Raw genomic sequence first — 18,736 nt, 5'->3', positions numbered from 1 at the left:
GCTTTCTAGAACTTCTCAGTTTATGAAATTTTAAAGTCAGTACCCAGGCACATATTCCAAATGAATTCTATTGTACTCCTAAAGGGAAAACAAAATCTAGAAATTGACTCCAAATGTTATTAATCTTTACAGTTAGCTGTAGTATTTATATTTATGGAAGATTATTTCATATGAATATATATCAGTATCCCTTAGAAAAATAGCTTGGTACTCATGCTTGCTGTCAGACTATCCATTTTAATGACTTTTTTTTCCTGAATATAATCACCAGTGGTCTTTGTATCTACAGACTAAGCAAATTTACATGGTTGCTTTTGATCAATTCTAGTTATAATGACAGGACAAGCTCTCAGTGCTTATTGTTTAATTACTTCTTTATGGACCATAGAGTCTCCGTTGCTCAAATCTGCTATTTTCATTTGAAAATGTGTGATAAAGACAGGATTTCAAAAAAAAAATGTAACTGTTTGATCAATCTGCTTATGCTCAGTTGTACAAGAAAGATAATTGAGAATTGACTTCATGTGGGTGCTCAGTAATCTTTCCTTTTTTCCCCTTTTCCTTCCTGTGGCTTTTTTTAAAAAAAAAAAAAAAACAAATGATGGGATTGATTGAACATAGTGACATCTTTCTGTACCAGCTCCATCACCTAGCATGCGGGCATTACTGCACTGGGTTCATGTTGGCCAAGCCCCGTGGTTTTATTTGGACTTTTTCACGATAACAGTGACAGTGTCACCATTCTTTATCTGTACCATCAGTGACACGAACTGCACCACCATGCTGCTTTATGAGGCAATAACTCGGTTTCCTCATTTATCCACTCAGGAACTGGATTATTACCTCATAAAGCAGTGTGATTGTACAATTATCAATTAAATCCTAGCTTGTTGAGGCCCTTCAGAAATAATCCCTTTTCCTAATCGTGGTTGGCAATAATTCCCTCTGTCAGAATTCCTGGAACTTTGCTTGTCAAGCTAATATTTTTCACACTGACTGTCTATCATCTGACTTCTATTTCTTTTTGCTTCACAGGTGTTGTACACTGCTAAATCCCAAGAACTGTCTTATGTTGTAAAAGGACTACAACCTTATAGGATATACAACTTTACTGTTTCTCTCTGCAATTCAGTTGGTTGTATAACCAGTGCTTCGGGAGGAGGACGGACTTTAGCAGCAGGTAAGCGAGTTCTAAAGGACATGAAAAATACATTGTGTATTTATAAACAAAACACCTACAAAGCTCAATACCTTCTTTAGTTTGGACTTAATATTTGTCTTTTCTGCTTTCTCCTTCTCCCTCACTAGCCCTTATTGCTACTGACCTTGACATAGAAAAAGATGACACAGAAAAAGAAACTTAAGAGCCCTGAACATTCCTGAGTTGCAACTGTGTCACCATAAGAAACATAATTAGATGCAGAGTGACTACAGGACTCCCACCACCCTAAGTCCTAAAGGTGTCCCAACAATTGTTTGAAGTGTTTGGCAGGCTTCTTCTGAGGACTCAGAATACTCCTCCTCTCAATCCTAACTTCTTTTGTGTGGGATTTGGTCTATCCCCTCCTGCCCCATGGAGCTAACAGCAGACATCCAGAAATCACTGGGTTGCCCTGGTGTCATATTTTGCCTTTATTGGATAGGCAGTAGTGTGCTTATTAATCTTTTTATTATGAATATGAAGCTCCTAAGTACATAAAATTGAAATGACGACTTGTTATCAAGTATAATCTTACCAGGAAATAGTTTGTATAATTTTCTGCTTGCTTCACTTACGACAAATTAGGTTCACACAAACTTGATTACAGGTATTATTAACACCTATATAACCCAATTACTTACCATTTAGGATATTTTCAAATCAGTTTTTCTGTCAGTATCCAACAGGGCTTAGATTCCTGGTGCTCTTTAAGGACATGTCCAGATGTGAGGAGGTTAAGAGACTCCGAGGCGAATGACAGATAGCATGCAAACATGTTTAGCTATGAAAATATTCCTTAGACCTTCTTCCTTACTGTCTTCATATACAATTCCATAGTTTTTGTCTTGTTTTATTTTGTTTTCATTCTGGAAAAACGTGTTTGGCTCAAATTATCTTGTATCAATATACAACAGACTTCAAATATAACAAGTAATTTTGTATCTTCAAATTGTCCACCAATGATGGGGACTTCCCTGGCAGTCCAGTGGTTGAGACTCTGTGCTCCCAATGCAAGGGGCACGGGTTCAGTCCCGGTTGGGGAACTAAGATCCCCACGTGCTGCGTGGCACGGCCAAAAAAAAAAAAATTTTTTTTTCAATAATGAGAATGACTCCAAAGTTCCAAGTAATTATGTTTTATTATCTCTGACTGAACTCTTTGCGTTTTTACATATTTAACCTACATGTACAAGTATTTATGGAGTACCTAGCTTGAACAAAAAACACCGTGCTCCTATAAGGATATTTATTTATTTTTATATACTATGTTATTAGAGAGTTACAGGGTGTGGATAACAGGGGAAGACTCCCTGTCTCTTTTAGAAAAAATGACATAATTTGGGACTAGAGGATAAAAATTAAAAGAGGAATCTGTCCTGGGGGCTGGAGAAAGTGGAAACAGAAACGACACCAACCAAAGGTTGGCCTGAGATCTAGGGGAGGATAAAGGGACTCCGATGATGTGACCGAGCAGAACTGAAATCACAGCTTCTCAGGGTTGTAAAACATTTCAAAGTCATCTAGGGTGACTGTCTAGCCAATATTAATATATCCTATGCAGCATTCCTTCCAAGTGTTTGTCCAACCTGTGTTTGATCCTTTAGTGGTGGGGGAACTACACCTCTCTGGCAAATCCTACCATGTTTAGAGACCTCTTTGAAACGCAATTTCAAAGGTGATGCTAATCCAAGATACCTCCCTCTGGTTCCTATCGAACATTCTCCTTCCACTCCCTTGCGCACTGTCCTCACTCTAATTCACCTTCTTCATGACATCACTTCCAATAACATCCTCAGTAACAATACCCCCAGCCAAGTCTTCTCTCCTCCAGGCTGCGTACTGAGGGACCTCCCAGCTGCACCTCACATGCCCAAGTTTCCAGCACTGTTAGGACAGGCTCTCTCCTTTAGATAGGATCTACTCTGTTTTTTTCATAGACACAAACTAAAAGAACTGAACAGAGACATGCCAGTCCCCAGAGACTAGACAGACCCTGGACATGGAAAGAGAAAGGCAGGGAAAATGTCTATAGAATGGCACCTTCCCTGCTTAATGGACCAGTGATCACATCTGTGTGAATATCATCCTCATTGGTTGCAGTAAGAGTTCCTGGGGCGTGGAACTCACTGTGCCCCAGTGCTATGTGCTCTTCCTCTAGTCACTGGTGAGGAGGCTTAAGGCCACTCCATCCACTGGAAGCTGAGTGGAGCAGAACTTATCTAGGCCCTCTGAGTCCTCTCCCTGCCTCTTTATCCCTGAAACACAGAACTTGGAAACCTCTCATAGTCTCCGAAAGCCATGAGATGTGCAAGTTAATTGACTTTTTCAAATAAGAGTTTATTTGTGTATTTTAGGGGAAAATGATAAGCCAGAATGCTGCAACTTGAATTTGGGCTCTGCCATCCACTAGCTTTGTGACCTTGAGTAAATTATATGATCTCTGTGCCTTAGTTTTCCAATTTATAAATAAGGATAACCTATTACATGGGGCTCTCCCGAGGAGTAAATACATGTTAAGTATTTAAAGCAGTGCCCAGCACAGAGTAAGTCCTCAAAAAAAATTGCTATTTTTAATCAAGATTTCTATCATAACTGTTTTGTAATACTTTTCTCAGTCACAATGTAAATGTTATAGAATGTCTAATCGAATGTTATCGAAGTCATGCAATTTATTTTACAGCTTTGTTTCCGTAACAGTATTATAACATACATATAACAGTGGAGAGTCCTAAAACTAAGGATTGAATGGCAAAAGTAAACTGTAGGGGGGCTGACATTGAAAAGCATCATTTTTCAGTTCTGTAAGGAGCATGTTGTTCAGAGTTATGGCATGCATTTCAGGATTTTGATCAAAAACTACACATTTCAAATTTGTTGTTTACAATATAGAGTTAATAATGTGTCATAACCATATTGTTGCTATGTTTTGCTGTGAGTGCTCAATTCAGTAAGCATCTATTAAGGTTACTATTTAAAGCACTGGGTGGAGGGGATTCTAGTAGAATCCATTCAAAGATACCTTAATGGTGTCTGCATTAAGGTACTGACAAATAACAGGTAGGGTTAACACCTTGGGGGAAAGGATAAAAGAAAGCTATGGGAACGGAGAATACCGGGATAGATAGCTTTGATTTAGGAGACTGGGAAATTAGCTCAGGTTAAGTGGCACTTGAAATGGACTATAAAGAATTGGTAAAGATTTTTGCAGCTATTATACCATGTGTCACTGTTTGAGGGGCTGTTCCGTACTGACAGGATGAAAGCTGAGGTTTAAAAAGATGTCTCTGTCAGTACAGTGTAGAATAGATTAAAGTGTGGGAATAGAGACTGGTAGACATTCCAAGGGGGCCATGAGAAAGTAAATCAGATAAATAGAAGGAAAGATTAAAAGAAAGGAATAGGGGCTTCCCTGGTGGCGCAGTGGTTGAGGGTCCGCCTGCCGATGCAGGGGACACGGGTTCGTGCCCCGGTCCGGGAAGATCCCACATGCCGCGGAGCGGCTGGGCCCGTGAGCCATGGCCCCTGAGCCTGTGCGTCCAGAGCCTGTGCTCCGCAACGGGAGAGGCCACAACAGTGAGAGGCCCGTGAACCGCAAAAAAAAAAAAAAAAAAGAAAAAAAAAGAAATAGAGTAGATCAAGGAAGGGAAATCCACAGGTTAAGAAGAGAGAGAAATTGAAGATGACAGTAAATATCCTAGACAGTGGTGATGCCACTAAATCTAATGCAAAAGACGAAGAAAGAACATATGGGAGAAATAAAACCATGAGTTTCAGTTTGATTATCTGATGGAAACACATCCATGACAATTATAACCAGCCAACAGCAGAAAATGCAAATCTGGAGCTTAAGAAGGATGCGAGTTTTATAGTCACCTGCATGTAGAAGGAGGCGAAACTATGGATGCTAATGTATTAGTGAAGGCAGAGAAAATACAAAATAAAAGTTTACATCTCAGTGAATGCTCACATTTTGGGAGGAAGAGGAAAGGAGGAATAAAGGGAACAGAGACGTGGTCAGAGTTAGAAAAAGAACGTAGAAAAAGCAGTATCCAAAAACTCAAGGGGAGAGAGAATTCTAGAAGGAGAATGTTGTCAGTAGCGTCACATGCTGTAGGGAAAGTAGGAAAAATGTAAACTGCAAGGAACGTGGGGTCACTGATGACTCTCTGGGCAGCACTCTGATTAACATGGTTAGAGCAGAAGCTGGAAGGTAAAAAATTAAACAGTTGCAGGAGAAGATGGGATAGTAAATTTTAAATGTGTAGTTTTTTGTCCTTTGCCAAAATATTCCTTCTACTCAATTTCCATTAAAAAAAGAACATATTAACTTTGTTCACATGTGAAATCCTTTCTTTTCTGAAGGAAAAATTATTTTAGCATTCTTCTGGGAAATTTTTTATTTCTTTATCCCTTAACTTATTTTGTCAGAATTCTCTGACTCTTCATCTGCCACACAGGGAATAAAGTCACTTACATGACAAAAGTATAAAAAAAAATTTTTGCTTGCCACTGGATTTATTATGAAATATACCATTTTCAGGGGTGTTTGGATCAGGGAGAATGGACTTGTTTTTATTAGAATACAAAGAAAACCCCAGCAATTACAGATCCAATATCCTTCTTGCCTCCTTTGTTTTTAATAGGTGAATAAGGTTTGTTTTCTAAAATTTTCCTAGGATTAAACCTCTGTGCGTAACTGATAGATATTAAGTCATAGAAATAAACAGTGAGAAGGTCAATCCTTTTGAATGGTCAACAGGTTTGTTGACCATTGTAGGAAAGGAATAAAAGTTAAGTTGCAGCTATGATTCTTCCTGCTCTGTTTCTTCTAGTAATAAAGTTACAATTTGGAGGGTATATATTACTCCAGTGAATTCTAATGGATTTGTGAGAAATTTAACTCAAGTCTAAACGTAGTTCATGTGAGTGAAGTGTCAGGAATCAGAAGAAGCCAGCGACCATTTAAAAATTTTGAACAGCCCCCAAAATTAGAAGTAGTAGTCAACCTTTTCGAAGCACTGAATCACTTAAAACATGTTATTTTTCCTTGAATCTCAGTCACAGAAATCAAAAAGATACTTGTAAAGATGTATGTTTCATTAAAAAGCTCGAGCATTATAATTTGCTCTCTTTGAAGTATTTTTTCAATTAGATATTATTAGAATTACACATTTCGTCCAGAATATTTATCGCTTTACTCCTTTAGTTTTGGTGCCCGTGACAAAGTCTGAGAGCTGATGTGAGAGAGGTATTCTCCCAAGAGCGGCTGCATCTCCATTGCAAAATCTTCAGGAAACTGTCATGGGTGGCTTTGGAGTTGCTTCTGGGTATATAAGGGTCATAAACTGATGGACTGGGCACCCTTATACTTTTCTTGAAGATTACCCTTTTACTCTAATAACTTTGTACATTTCCGCCCTTTGTGAATTAAGTACAAATTGAACCTTCCTTCAGAGACATTCCTTTTGGAGATCCATTCCTGGAGGAAAAATGTCCTATTTCCTTTACCTGTCATAAAATGACCTCTACACTACAAGCTTAGAAGTGCCCATCTCCCATTAAGCAAGTAATTAGTGGTGCATTAAGATTTTTGTCTGAATCCGAAGTAGAATGTATGTTTGCGGCTGGGTTGAAAATACACATTGTTTTGTATGCAGGTACATAAGTCTTTTCATTGTGAATAGGACCCAGAGTGATTAAACAAGCACTCTTAATATGTTAATTTATAATTTTAATTACAACAATCTTGTATATATAGTCATTAGTGAATACTAATATAAATATTTTTCTACCTTTTTATTCATAATGCATAAACCAATCATCCAGTTACTTCTCTGAGGTTGCCTGTTTTTGTTTCATAATACAATCTTTGTTCTTAGTTATGAATGCATTTTGTTCGTTCCTGTCTTGAATAATCCCTCATTAAGCTAGTCACTTTCTGCTCCATGCTAAAAAGGAAAAATTATCATGCAAATGTGGCATGCCATATTAAAAAGCACATTACCAAACACTTTTGTTGCTGTCCTTCAATTAGTTTCCCTTCTTTGAATTTAATTCCATTTGTTGTTAAACTACCGACTTGATGTATGGACTCATGAATCTCAGGCTGCTGCCAGGAAAGTGGGGGAAAAAAAAAAATCAAAGCCTCTTCGAAGAGCTGCAGAGGCGAGCTGAAATGAATTTGCTTCACCTTTGACAGGAGCACTTGAACAGCAGTGAAATCCTCTGCGGATTCAACTTGGCTAATTATCCAATTATTTATTTCAAGAATAAAGGCACTGTTTTACAATTAGAGCAGTGTAAGTCAATCTGAGAAATTTGGTAATGACAGATGACTTAAGTCACTTCTAAGATAAACAGTATCTGTGCACACTTGTCTCACCCAGTCTTTTCAGGCAGCAGTTCTCACGTCTTAGCATCAGGGAAGTCCTGAGTACGCGGAAGGGTTGGTTTTGTTTGTTTTGCTCTTTCGACAACAGAAATTATTTTGCCCTTCTAACCACCGTGTCAAATTTCCATGGCTCTCAGGCAATGTTGAAGTTGTATTTCTCTTGATTAAAAGCTTTTGGTTCAAAGCAATACTTTTTAATTGCCTAATGATATAAGTCAGTTCTTAGGAAAGAACCGCACATTTAGGAGTTCATTTGCAATATAACTGAAAAATTCATTGCATGGCAGTAAAACAATTTACTGTTAATTACAAGGAGAAGAATTTGCTGTAGCATGCTCACAGATTGCCATGAATCATGCAGCACTCCTAGAGATTTATAACAGATGTGTAAGTGGGATGAATTAGCAGGGTTTAATAACAGAGACACAAATCATGCAGACTTCAAGGAGCTTTAATTGATATACTAGAATGTGACGGGCATGAATCACTCAGCCATTCAACAGCACAGTAACATATGGTCAGCTCAATATGCTCCATCTGAAATCGGTTGGTGAGTCGTTGGTTGTCCCATATGGTGGAAGCAATATATTTTTCATGATTCAAAAAAATACATCCTTGTTTTTAAGGAAATATGATGGCAAAGCGTGTTTGTTATTGAACTTGAATGCCAAACTGGGGTTTTTTATAATGATTTTGACATGGCAGCTTCCCCAAATATAGAGCGGCTACTACTTGTAATACCAGATCGTAGGAGACATTATGAGAACCAGATTGGTGCTTGTTGGCAGGCTTGATCCACAGCGAAGTCTACAGAAGAGCTCAGCTGACGAGAGCTGCAATTGTTAGGGAAATCCTTCAGACTCCTGATAAAGCCAACCAAATGAAAAGGATGATGTCAGTTTCATAGAAGTTCAGGAATGCCCAGATTTGCAAAGAGAATAGAGTGAACTGAATGAGAGACCCTTACTTAGCAGGGTAGGAAAGTGGCTGTGACAGCACCATGACCCCAGTTGTAACAATTGGACACACATTTTAAAAATCAACCTCTTAATTAAAGGTTCAGTCCTTCAGGAGCATTCTAAAAGAAATCATGGCGGACCAGTGCATCGGCGGTAGCACCAATCCCATGTTATTCCTGAAGGATTATTTCAGTGTAGGAAAACAGGTACTCCTGGTGCAGACCAACGGCTGGTAGCATGCAACACCTTTGTATGGAAACTGGAATCTGGTGGCTTTCGACCAAGCTTTTGTAGCATTAGTAAACCTGACAGACTTGAAAAAGGAATATTGCAGCCTTAGAACTGTGGCAGCCAGAATTTAATGTCAACAATTAAAATTTATTTTGATCCTTACCTACTGTTTATTACTGCTTGTATACACAACAGACCTGACTAATACAGAGATGCACTATTAGATGGAATTACCATCTGTTCAGAGTGAAATGCTGGCATCTGTCTTCGATGCTAAAACTAAAATGATATTATTTCTAACAAAACAAAATTAACTGCTTTTCACTCACCCACTTTAATGTTGAATGTGTGATGCACCCAAGGTAAAGGCTTGTTCGTACACTGCGTAACGACCTCTGTTGCCAGGTCTGTATTTAGATATGTGACTTTCACGGGGCCTCTGTTCACCTTTTGTCATGGCAGAAATCACGCTTTTTAAAGCAGCGTTTTAGTTTTCCGACGTATTAACTACAGTAAGGCATTAAAACAACACAATTAAAATGTGTAAGAATTGAACTAGAAAGACTATTGCGTGCAAAATATTTTGATAGATGTGCCCTAAATAAATGCAAGGGGAAAAAATTAAATAGACAAAAATTCATCTGAACAGAGTTGCCATACACCCACAGCTTTGGGAAAAAATAAGCTGTTATCTTCTCTGTTGGACTATTTCTAATTTTCTCCTACACTGACATATAGGAAAGATTTATATTCAGCATGCCCTCCTTTATTTTAAGCCTAAGTATCCTATGAAAAAAGATCTCTAACTTGTAGAAGTTAGAGAATTTGGAGTATCGAGGACAATGGTAGTTTCCACACTGATGCTGGATCCATGATGCTACTTTCTGAGAAGCCCGACTTCAGCTCTATATATCACAACATAATAAATTTTGTCACACCAACGTTTAATGCATGTACACAGTGCATTAACTGTAACTGTAGTACATTTATTTGTGCTAGAGGAGACTTGAAAATGATTAAAAAATCAATACTTTTCTGTCAGAGAAGCAAGTGTTGCTATGCATTTAAGTAGTTAATTGCATAAGCCCCATAAAAGCTTCAAGTTTGGGTAGCAAGGATGCCATAATTACAGTCCAAGCAACTACCTTTTATTGACAGGGGACTTTAGGGAACAGTCCGTGTTGTCATCACTGCTGCCATATGTACGGTTCAGAAATCACGGATCCTCACACTGTTTATGTGTTGGACGTGAGATGCGTGCAAATTATTGATGATCACCTGCATGACAGCTGGTTAAGGGAGTGTTTATTCATCAAGGAGGTGATTCCCCTTAAATTCTCTAAAAGCACTGCTTTCTGGCCTTGTTTATATCATAGAACACACAGAAAAATCATAATATGTATCTGCCGTGCTGAGGTAAAGAACAAGATGGCTCGGAGCTGTGGGAGATAAGCTGGCTGGCTTCCTGGAGGGCTGAGGGGATCTATGTATCCAGCACCCCTTCTTGGTTTACTATGGAGAGGAGCTGCTTGAAAATGTTCAAGCAGGATTTTGAAACTGGAAGAGACCCTAGGCACAATCGGGTCTGTTGTGCTTTTCAGTAAATGAGGTATTACCCAGCAGTTCTACCCCTGGGTTCATATCTGGAAAAAATGAAAACACTAATTTGAAAAGATCCATTCACCCCAATGTTCATAGCATCATTATTACAGTTGCCAAGATATGGAAGCAACCTAAGTGTCCATCAGCAGAGGAAAGGGTAAAGAAGACATGGTGTATATATATACATATATATATATATATATATATATATACACACACACAATGGAATATTACTCAGCCATAAGAATGAAATTTGGCCATTTGCAACAACATGGATAGACTTGGAAGGTATTTTCTAAGTGAAATAAGACAGGCAGTATGATATCACTTGTATGTGGGATCTAAAAATTGCAACAAACTAGTGAATGTAACAACAACAACAAAAAAGAAGCAGCCTCACAGCTATAGAGGACAAACTAGTGGTTACCAGTGGGGAGAGGGAAGGGGGGAGGGGCAATATAGGGGTAAGGGATTAAGAGGTACAAACTATTATGTATAAAATAAGCTACAAGGATATATTGTACAGCACAGGGAATATAGCCAATATCTTATAGTAACTGTAACTGGAGCATAACCTCTAAAAATGGTGAATCACTCTTGTACACCTGTAATTTATATAATATTGTACACCAACTATACTTCAATAAAAATTTTTTTTCCAAAAATATAAATGAATGAGTGAGATACTGAAGAACAGAGAGGCCAAATAATGGATTAGCCAATGTTCTATAAGTAGGGTCCTAAAGAAGCAGTCTAGAACCTAAGTTTTCTCCTTTCCAGATCAGTTCCACTATATATCCTCTCTCTTGAAGGGGACTAGTAAACAAAGAAGAAAATGGGAAAATTGATGTTGTTCTTTCCTCAGTCAGAGAATAGATAGTCAACAAGAAAGCACTGAGAAGTCTCTGAGGGTCTGAGGGGAGAATCCTCTCCTCTTCTGGACGCTGAATGGAGAGCACTTGCCAACTGGGAAATCATGGCTACGTGAGCCCGGATTTTACGTTTGAGTCCTAGTTCCAGGGCCCTTTCACAGGTGTTCGGGCCTAACAGCATTTGGCAAATCGCATTTCCTGTGACAGTTTGCATCTCTGAGACAAAGTCAGGATCATTTTCCACTGACAAGATGCCTGAGGATGTCTCATATTAGTCTTTCCCCCCTCACACCCCTGAGATGAGGGATCGCTGTGTGTTCCTAGATTGCTGTCTTCCTAATAGTTGATGCTTTACAGTATGGACACAGCCATGCAGTCTTCATAGACAACAAACTCTTCCTTGAGAACAGATTTGATTTTAAAGACCTGTCAGCAAGCACTTCTGCTCATTTAGTCTTCAGTTCTTATCCTAAGATGGTCAAACTCCACACTACGTAAATTTTGCAAGTGTAAACTTATGCATTATGATATGCTATTAATCAGATTATAAAGTAATAAATGCTGCATAAAGAAGAATGTATATTACACAGTGTTGTATAAAAGAATGCTTGTAAATAGGAGAGACTAGAAATTGGATCACAGAGCTAATGCAAAAAAATACAAGAGCACCGTAATTTTATTCCAAGTGGAAACAGACTTTGTATGTTGTTAGTCTTTGAATCTAAAAGCCTAAGTATCTTATGAAGGTCCATTTTATACTTTATGCTTATAAGAGGACTTTCTAAGTAAACACAGATTCTAAATGTGGATGAATTGAATCATTTTATAATATGTAATTCGAAAGATGCTTTATTGGCTAGTAAAAATAGTGCCCTGTATTGGAATAGAAGTTTGCTTTGTAAAACCTAACGCAATTATATTGTTTTTAAAAGCAGTTATTTTCAAAGTGTTCCACTGAAAAATTATCCTCATGTTGGATGGGAAAACTGAGGCATATAGGTTTGAAGTGATTTTTGTAAAATCGTACAGAATTGGATAAAAAGTGAAAATTATATCTCTAGGAGTCTGCAGAGACTTTCGCATTATTCCATATTGTCTCTCTTTTTTTTTTTTAGAAGATGTTGCGGGTAGGAGTTTATTAATTAATTTTTGCTGTGTTGCATCTTTGTTTCTGTGCGAGGGCTTTCTCTAGTTGTGGCAAGCGGGGGCCACTCTTTATTGCGGTGCACGGGCCTCTCACTACTGCGGCCTCTCTTGTTGCGGAGCACAGGCTCCAGATGCGCAGGCTCAGTAGTTGTGGCGCACGGGTTTAGTCGCTCCGCGGCATGTGGGATCCTCCCAGACCATGGCTCGAACCCGTGTCCCTTGCATTAGCAGGCAGATTCCCAACCACTGCGCCACCAGGGAAGCCCCGTATTGTCTCTTACTTTACTGTCTTGTGATGAACAAATGTATACCTATAATCCCTTCACTTTGATGATCTGAGCCATAATCTTTAATTCACCTGTCTCTTAGTGAGTCTGTGTTTGCGTGTATGTGTTTAATAGTTCAGGAGTATCTGTTTTTCTTATCATTATTCTACTTGTGAATGTATATGAGACCAGTCTCATTTAATTGATTGAAAGTTTCCCTCTGGTCTTAGGGGAATTCTGAAGATAGTGACTGAGTAGGTACTCACCCTTTCAAGTGGGCTGGGTTGACTCAAAAGTGAAACTGTAACAGACCAGCTGAGAGTTGTTTTTTGTTTTTTTTAAGCAAGTGAATAAAATGCACACACACAAACACACACACATATATATGCTCTAGTTCCACTCATTCTCTGTGGTTGACTTCCTAAGAATGGTGTAATTGCTCAGCAGAGCAATTCCCCTGTGAATCTAGAAGCACTCCACGACTTGTTAGACTTTAAATAGTCAACATTAATTTTAGTGGATCCTCAATGCATGTGTCCTCATTGATTATAATCATTTTGTCATATTTTAAAAATTGCGTGCTCTCACTTTTAGTAGACGTTCGATCAAACAAAACAAGCAAACAAGCAAACCTACTGAGTTGCTGGAATTCCTCTGATTTTGTTTTGTTTGACTCTGAAATTATATTCCTGACTAAGAAGTGATTTTCGATGATGCATCCATGGGGAAAGGATTCTGAGTACAGTAGTGGTACAAATTTTCATTATCCCCATCCAGATGGGTGATTGGAGTAAAGGGAAAGAGTATTAGATGTCAAACAAATGCGACCTTGAGAAAGTAGCTGCTTTTAAATAAGAATAAATTTGTTTGCTACACCTGTGACTTTATTTCTGTTTTGTCAACAAGTTCATCTGTGTCATTTTGTAAGATTCCACATACAAGCGCTATCATATGATATTTGGATATCACTGGAATAGATGGTATTCTTCAAACTAAAAAGTTCAAGTCTTTGTGTGCCAGATCACTAGGGAATCTTAAATGGAATACAGGAAAGTAACAGAAAAGCTCAAAATTCCTATTGTCTGCTCCTAAGTAGAAAATTTTAAACAAATGAAAATAATATAATCGGTCCTCCATTACTTGCTTCTCTGACCCCAAGACTCAGAAATCTTCGGCGGTCCTCCTTCCCCAGTTAAGCTAATAGCCAATGATGGCTTCCTGAAATTTTACAAAGATGGAACTCCAAACTCTGGAGATGAGCTTAGTGGGAGAAGAAATGTATGCATGGCTTAGCTTTTTATTTTGTTTTGGATTATTCTGAAGAGGGATCATAGCTTGTAGAATGAAATCTTTGAGAACCCAGCATTTAGCTAATTTTTGGTAAAGAATACTAAAGGAAATCATGCATAAAATTTACAGATCCGTATATATAAGAATAAAAATATCACATGGCGGGCTTCCCTGGTGGCGCAGTTGTTGAGAGTCCGCCTGCCGCTGCAGGGGACGCGGGTTCGTGCCCTGGTCCGGGAGGATCCCACATGCCGCGGAGCGGCTGGGCCCGCGAGCCGTGGCCGCTGAGCCTGCGCGTCCGGAGCCTGTGCTCCGCAACGGGAGAGACCACAACAGTGAGAGGCCCGCGTACCGTAAAAAAAAAAAAAAAAAAAATCACATGGCTCACACTGGCGGAAGATGAACAGAATTGTTAATTATCTTTCTAAGTTGATGAACTTTTTACTCACTGCCCTCTCTTCTTTACTAAAACTGAAAATAGAATCACAATGAATTGTTTCTCTTTGGAAAGCTGGCCAAGCTTTCTAGAAAGTAACAAATGGTCATTGTTCGAAGCTGATTTAAGGTGAATTGCCTTTCTTGGTTTAAGAATATTAGTTTTTGTATTCACACCATTTTATCTTACATGTACTGAAACAGGCAAAAACTTTGTGTCTGCACAAGGCTGTGTTAACACAGGTGTAAGTTAAGCTCCACAGCCTTAGTCTGGGTCCTCAGTAAATAGACTTGGCGATTATGACATGCGTTCTTTTCTTCATTTTCACCCCTCAAACCCAGCTGACACACTTCGAGTGGATACGCATCTCATCCTACAAACCCAACTGCTTAAGAAAATGAAAATCGAAACAGGTCTTCATTTTCAACAACTCAGTTGTTAATCTGATCCGTTTCCAGTAGGTTTTAGGGGAAGTCTCAGAGCTGTCACTCCTGGGGTTTCCCAGGAGGCTCCAAAGAAATGCCAGTGTCCCTGGACGTCAAGGCGCGCCGGGCCCCAGTGTGCGTGTGAGCCCTGGGCCCTCACTGCCCAAGGCTCAGGCCACTGCTGGGAGTGCTGTGGTCACTCCAGGGCCCCCGAGGCTGCCTGAGTCTGTTGTGCCTGGACAGGAGTTTGCAAACCGCTGAGATCACAGGCTCATTCCTTCCTGTGAATGCTTTGGCTTTCAGAGTGGTGTTTGTTTTTTTGTTTGTTTTAATTTAGACCAGTAGCTAAGCTTTAAAAATCAGAAAATTACACATAAAATGATTTTTTTTTTAGGTAACAAAATAAAAGATTTGACAACATTGGGTTGTCATTCCTGAATCATCCGTGGGCTGGCACGAATTAGTGACTGTTCACCCCCGCCCCGCTCACCGGTTTTTCTCAAACCCCACTTTCTCTTGTCTCCCTAACGAGCCCATTTCAACCATTTCCTTTTCCTGCTTGGCCTCTGTGAATTGCAGCCCTGACTCAATACCATGTTAAGACAAGGGACTCTGCCCTTTGTGATCAGTAGCCACTAGCTTGGTAGTCACTGGCTGCAGGATTCACAAGGGATCTTATAGCTCCTGGGTAGGGCAGGGGTATTCTCTAGAAAATGGAGAAGCCATGAGCCATTAGAGACCAACAGACACAGAAGCTAGAGCAGTGAAGCATCTGCTTGGTAAAGAGAATCTGGGTGGTGCTCCAACAGACTATAACATGTAGTATCTGTCAGGTCGCAAGAAAGAATAGAGAAATTATCTGTAAGAAAAAAACTTTGTTTAATGATAAAAGTGTATTCAGCATTCAAAATTTTGTTTAGTCACATTTCATATTAACTGTGTTTTCAGTTCCTAGACCATAGAAATACTGGAGGCCATAATTGATTTGATTTTGAGTGTAATGTACACAGGTGCATGTGAACATATGTGTGCATATCTGTGTCTAGAGATAGGAGCCAAATTCTTGAACGTAACAAGGGTTTTCTAATATTTAGCACCAGCCCAACTGAGGCCACCTCTGGTTGAAGGAATCAACAGTACAACCATCCATCTGAGGTGGCAGGCACCTGAAGAACAGAATGGACCCTCTCCTACATATCAGCTGGAAAGGAGACAGGCAGCTCTACCAGCTCCAGGGGTCACAATGATGAAAGGAACTCGTTTCACAGGAAACGGATATTATAAATTTCCCAGCTCCACTCACCCATTCAATACAGACTTTACCGGTAAGTGTGCTTGATATCACTTTCTTTACGAGGCACTAAGCCCTGGGGTATTTTTAATGCTTTTGATATGTCTTTACAATGAATTTTTACTACACCTGTTTATAGAGATACTAATGTAGCCCTTTTATAACTTTAGCTTGATTGTGTCGACATATTTATCTCTTCAGTATTCTGAAAAAAAAACAAGTGGGTTAAGTGGAGGAGAGAAAAGAAAAAAATATATATAAGAGATGTGAAAAGGCAGTGGTGTTTTTTATTTTTTTTCCCTCTGCCCACACTGCGTGGTGTGTGGGGTCTTAGTTCCCAACTGGGGATCGAACTCGTGCCCCATGCCGTGGAAACACAGAGTCTGAACCACTGGACCACAAGGGAATTCCCTGAAAAGGCAGTCTTATTAGATCAAAGTATGTGCTGGAAATGACTCTTGGACGCTATTTACCAGAATGTGTCGGAGTATTCCTCACTTCCTTTGTGGAAAAGAGTTCTGTGGGCAAATGAGTTTGAGAAATGCCCCCATGCTATTGGAGATTCTCAGTATACATCAGCTTATCCAGTCTCTGCAAAGAATTATAAGAAAGCTATTTAACTGTTTAACTATTCCTAACTCTTATTTGATGTAGCTCTTTTCTTTTTAAAGTGTAAAGACTGTTAATACCCCATGTTCTATGGAGAGCATTATGGGAAAAAGTAATTTCAGGGAAAGCGTACCTTCTATGGGTCAGGAGTAGAGTAAGGCAAGCGAGGCACAAAATTCAAAGGCACCCAAAACTCAGTAATCCATGTAAATAATATTTTAATACAATATTTTAAAAATAAAAATCAATGCAAAAAAATCCCCAGTAAAATATAAAAATTTTAAATAAAGACAGGATCCAGTCCTCACTGTGTGAGCCAACCTCACATGTCTCACTCAATTTCTGGTCTGACTGGTATTACCGTATTCTGGAAGTCCAGTTATCTCTACGAATTACAGTTTTTAAAAGCACTCTTTCACTACAGACGTAGAAAACTCTAATTATTCATGACACACACTTTATTTCCCATTAAAATTTTTTTAAAGTATATAATATGTGTTACTCTGTAAACTCATAATGATATTAATTTAATCCATGAGAAAGTCATTTTGGAGCAAATAACTAGTCTTTCCCATGCTGCGTATGCTGAGGACAATGAAATGGAATTTGAACTATAAAACGTAGCTCACATATTTTATTTTTACTTAAAATGGTAAATAGTTTGCTTTTAAGTGAGGCTGGCTGCTGATGTATATTTGAAACGAATCATGATTATGTTCTAGCTGTGATATATTAAGATTAATGCACGCTTAACCACTGGACTAGTATATCCAACTCCTCACTGAGTATTAGAAATTCAACCACTGAGCTCCCCTAAAACGCTCGACTTCTACTTAATATTCGTAAAAGTCAAAGAAAGGGAAGAAAAGGAAACATAAGTATCTGGGAAAGAACCTATGGAAAAAAAGTCAAAGGCTTTTTCTCAAATGGAACTAGAACTGACTTCCTGGTCCGACATTTGGCTTGTGATGTGTTTCTTCGAGGAAACAGCCTTCGTTTCCATTCATCTGGGTCTCGCTGCGGCAGGCATGTCAGCTCGGATTTGCTGGCTAGCCAGCAGACAGGTTTTTGATGGGATCACCTACTGTTGTTGCTGTGAAAGATAGAGTGGCCCGTCGGCTGTTAATAAATTTAGTCGTCTGCGCTGTCTCCCTAGCCGGCCTCAGACTCCGAGGTGCAAGGGCTAGGGGCAGATGCAGGGTCTGGGAAGTTTTCCAAATTCCTCTTTAAGAAAGTTAGGCCGTAAACACTGGCCTCCCTAAGCAGGGTCCTTCTGTCTATAACAAAGCCTCCGGCTGCACAGAAAATGTGTTTGGAGTCCACAGCATTTGAAGGACAAGACAGGGAGATCACAGTTTGGGCTTGAACGACTCCCTAGAGCTTTGGCGATTCCTGGAGAATAAGCAGTTCTTCTGCATTCAGGCATGTTCTGGGGCCTCGCTACCTCCTTTTTATGAGAAGCTTGGCTTACTTTCGAGTCTCTCTTAACTGTTAAAGTAACCAGGTCTCCGTCAAGTTATTGGTTTGACCCTTTGGCTCACCTGGCAGATTCGGCCGGATACTTTTATTGAGGCAGGTTATGGTTTAACGAAATTTCCCCAATTAATGAACCGGGACAAGTTTACAAAACCAACTCAATCAATAGCTTTCCTTCAACTTGGATCTTCTTATGTAGAAAGGTAAATGTATTGCTAGCATCATGCATTTGTTTTACTTGTATATTCTTTCATCCAATCCCTCTGCAGCGTTAGAAGGTAGATATTTTTCCCCTCACGGAACATGAGGAAGTGAGGTTCCAATAACTGGCTCCCACGTGGTGCCACAGCTACTGAATTTTGGAGGTGAAATGTGAATTTGGAAGCTTCTGGTTCAAAAGCTGGTGCTTTGCCACAGAGCGGGAGGGATAATTCTGTGGACAGTAGCTTGGAAGTTGTGGAATAATAAGTATCTAAAAGTAATAAATGAGGATGGAAGATGAAATAATGATCACCCAAATAAACCTTACTCAACCCTGCTGA

The 18,736-nt window shown here is 39.3% G+C and overlaps 1 protein-coding gene across 2 annotated transcripts in view; it reads left to right on the top strand.

Moving 5' to 3' along the window:
* USH2A (usherin) overlaps positions 1–18,736 on the top strand; it is a 774,017-nt gene that overhangs the window by 204,261 nt on the left and 551,020 nt on the right. Inside the window, exons 19-20 of one of the 2 annotated variants that reach the window (XM_027122185.1) lie at positions 1,036–1,180; positions 15,913–16,143. In XM_027122185.1, coding sequence (XP_026977986.1) covers positions 1,036–1,180; positions 15,913–16,143 — 376 coding nt within the window. Of the gene's footprint in view, positions 1–1,035; positions 1,181–15,912; positions 16,373–18,736 lie in introns of those variants that run through there. The other variant, XM_027122186.1, reaches the window with a different exon arrangement.

Source organism: Aethalodelphis obliquidens, unplaced genomic scaffold (assembly GCF_003676395.1).
Source record: "Aethalodelphis obliquidens isolate GAN/ISIS:26980383/991018 unplaced genomic scaffold, ASM367639v1 scaffold24, whole genome shotgun sequence".
NCBI classification, from domain to species: Eukaryota; Metazoa; Chordata; class Mammalia; order Artiodactyla; family Delphinidae; genus Aethalodelphis; species Aethalodelphis obliquidens.
The sequence above is the reverse complement of the archived record's forward strand: the minus strand, read 5'-3'. Positions and strand labels throughout refer to the sequence as shown.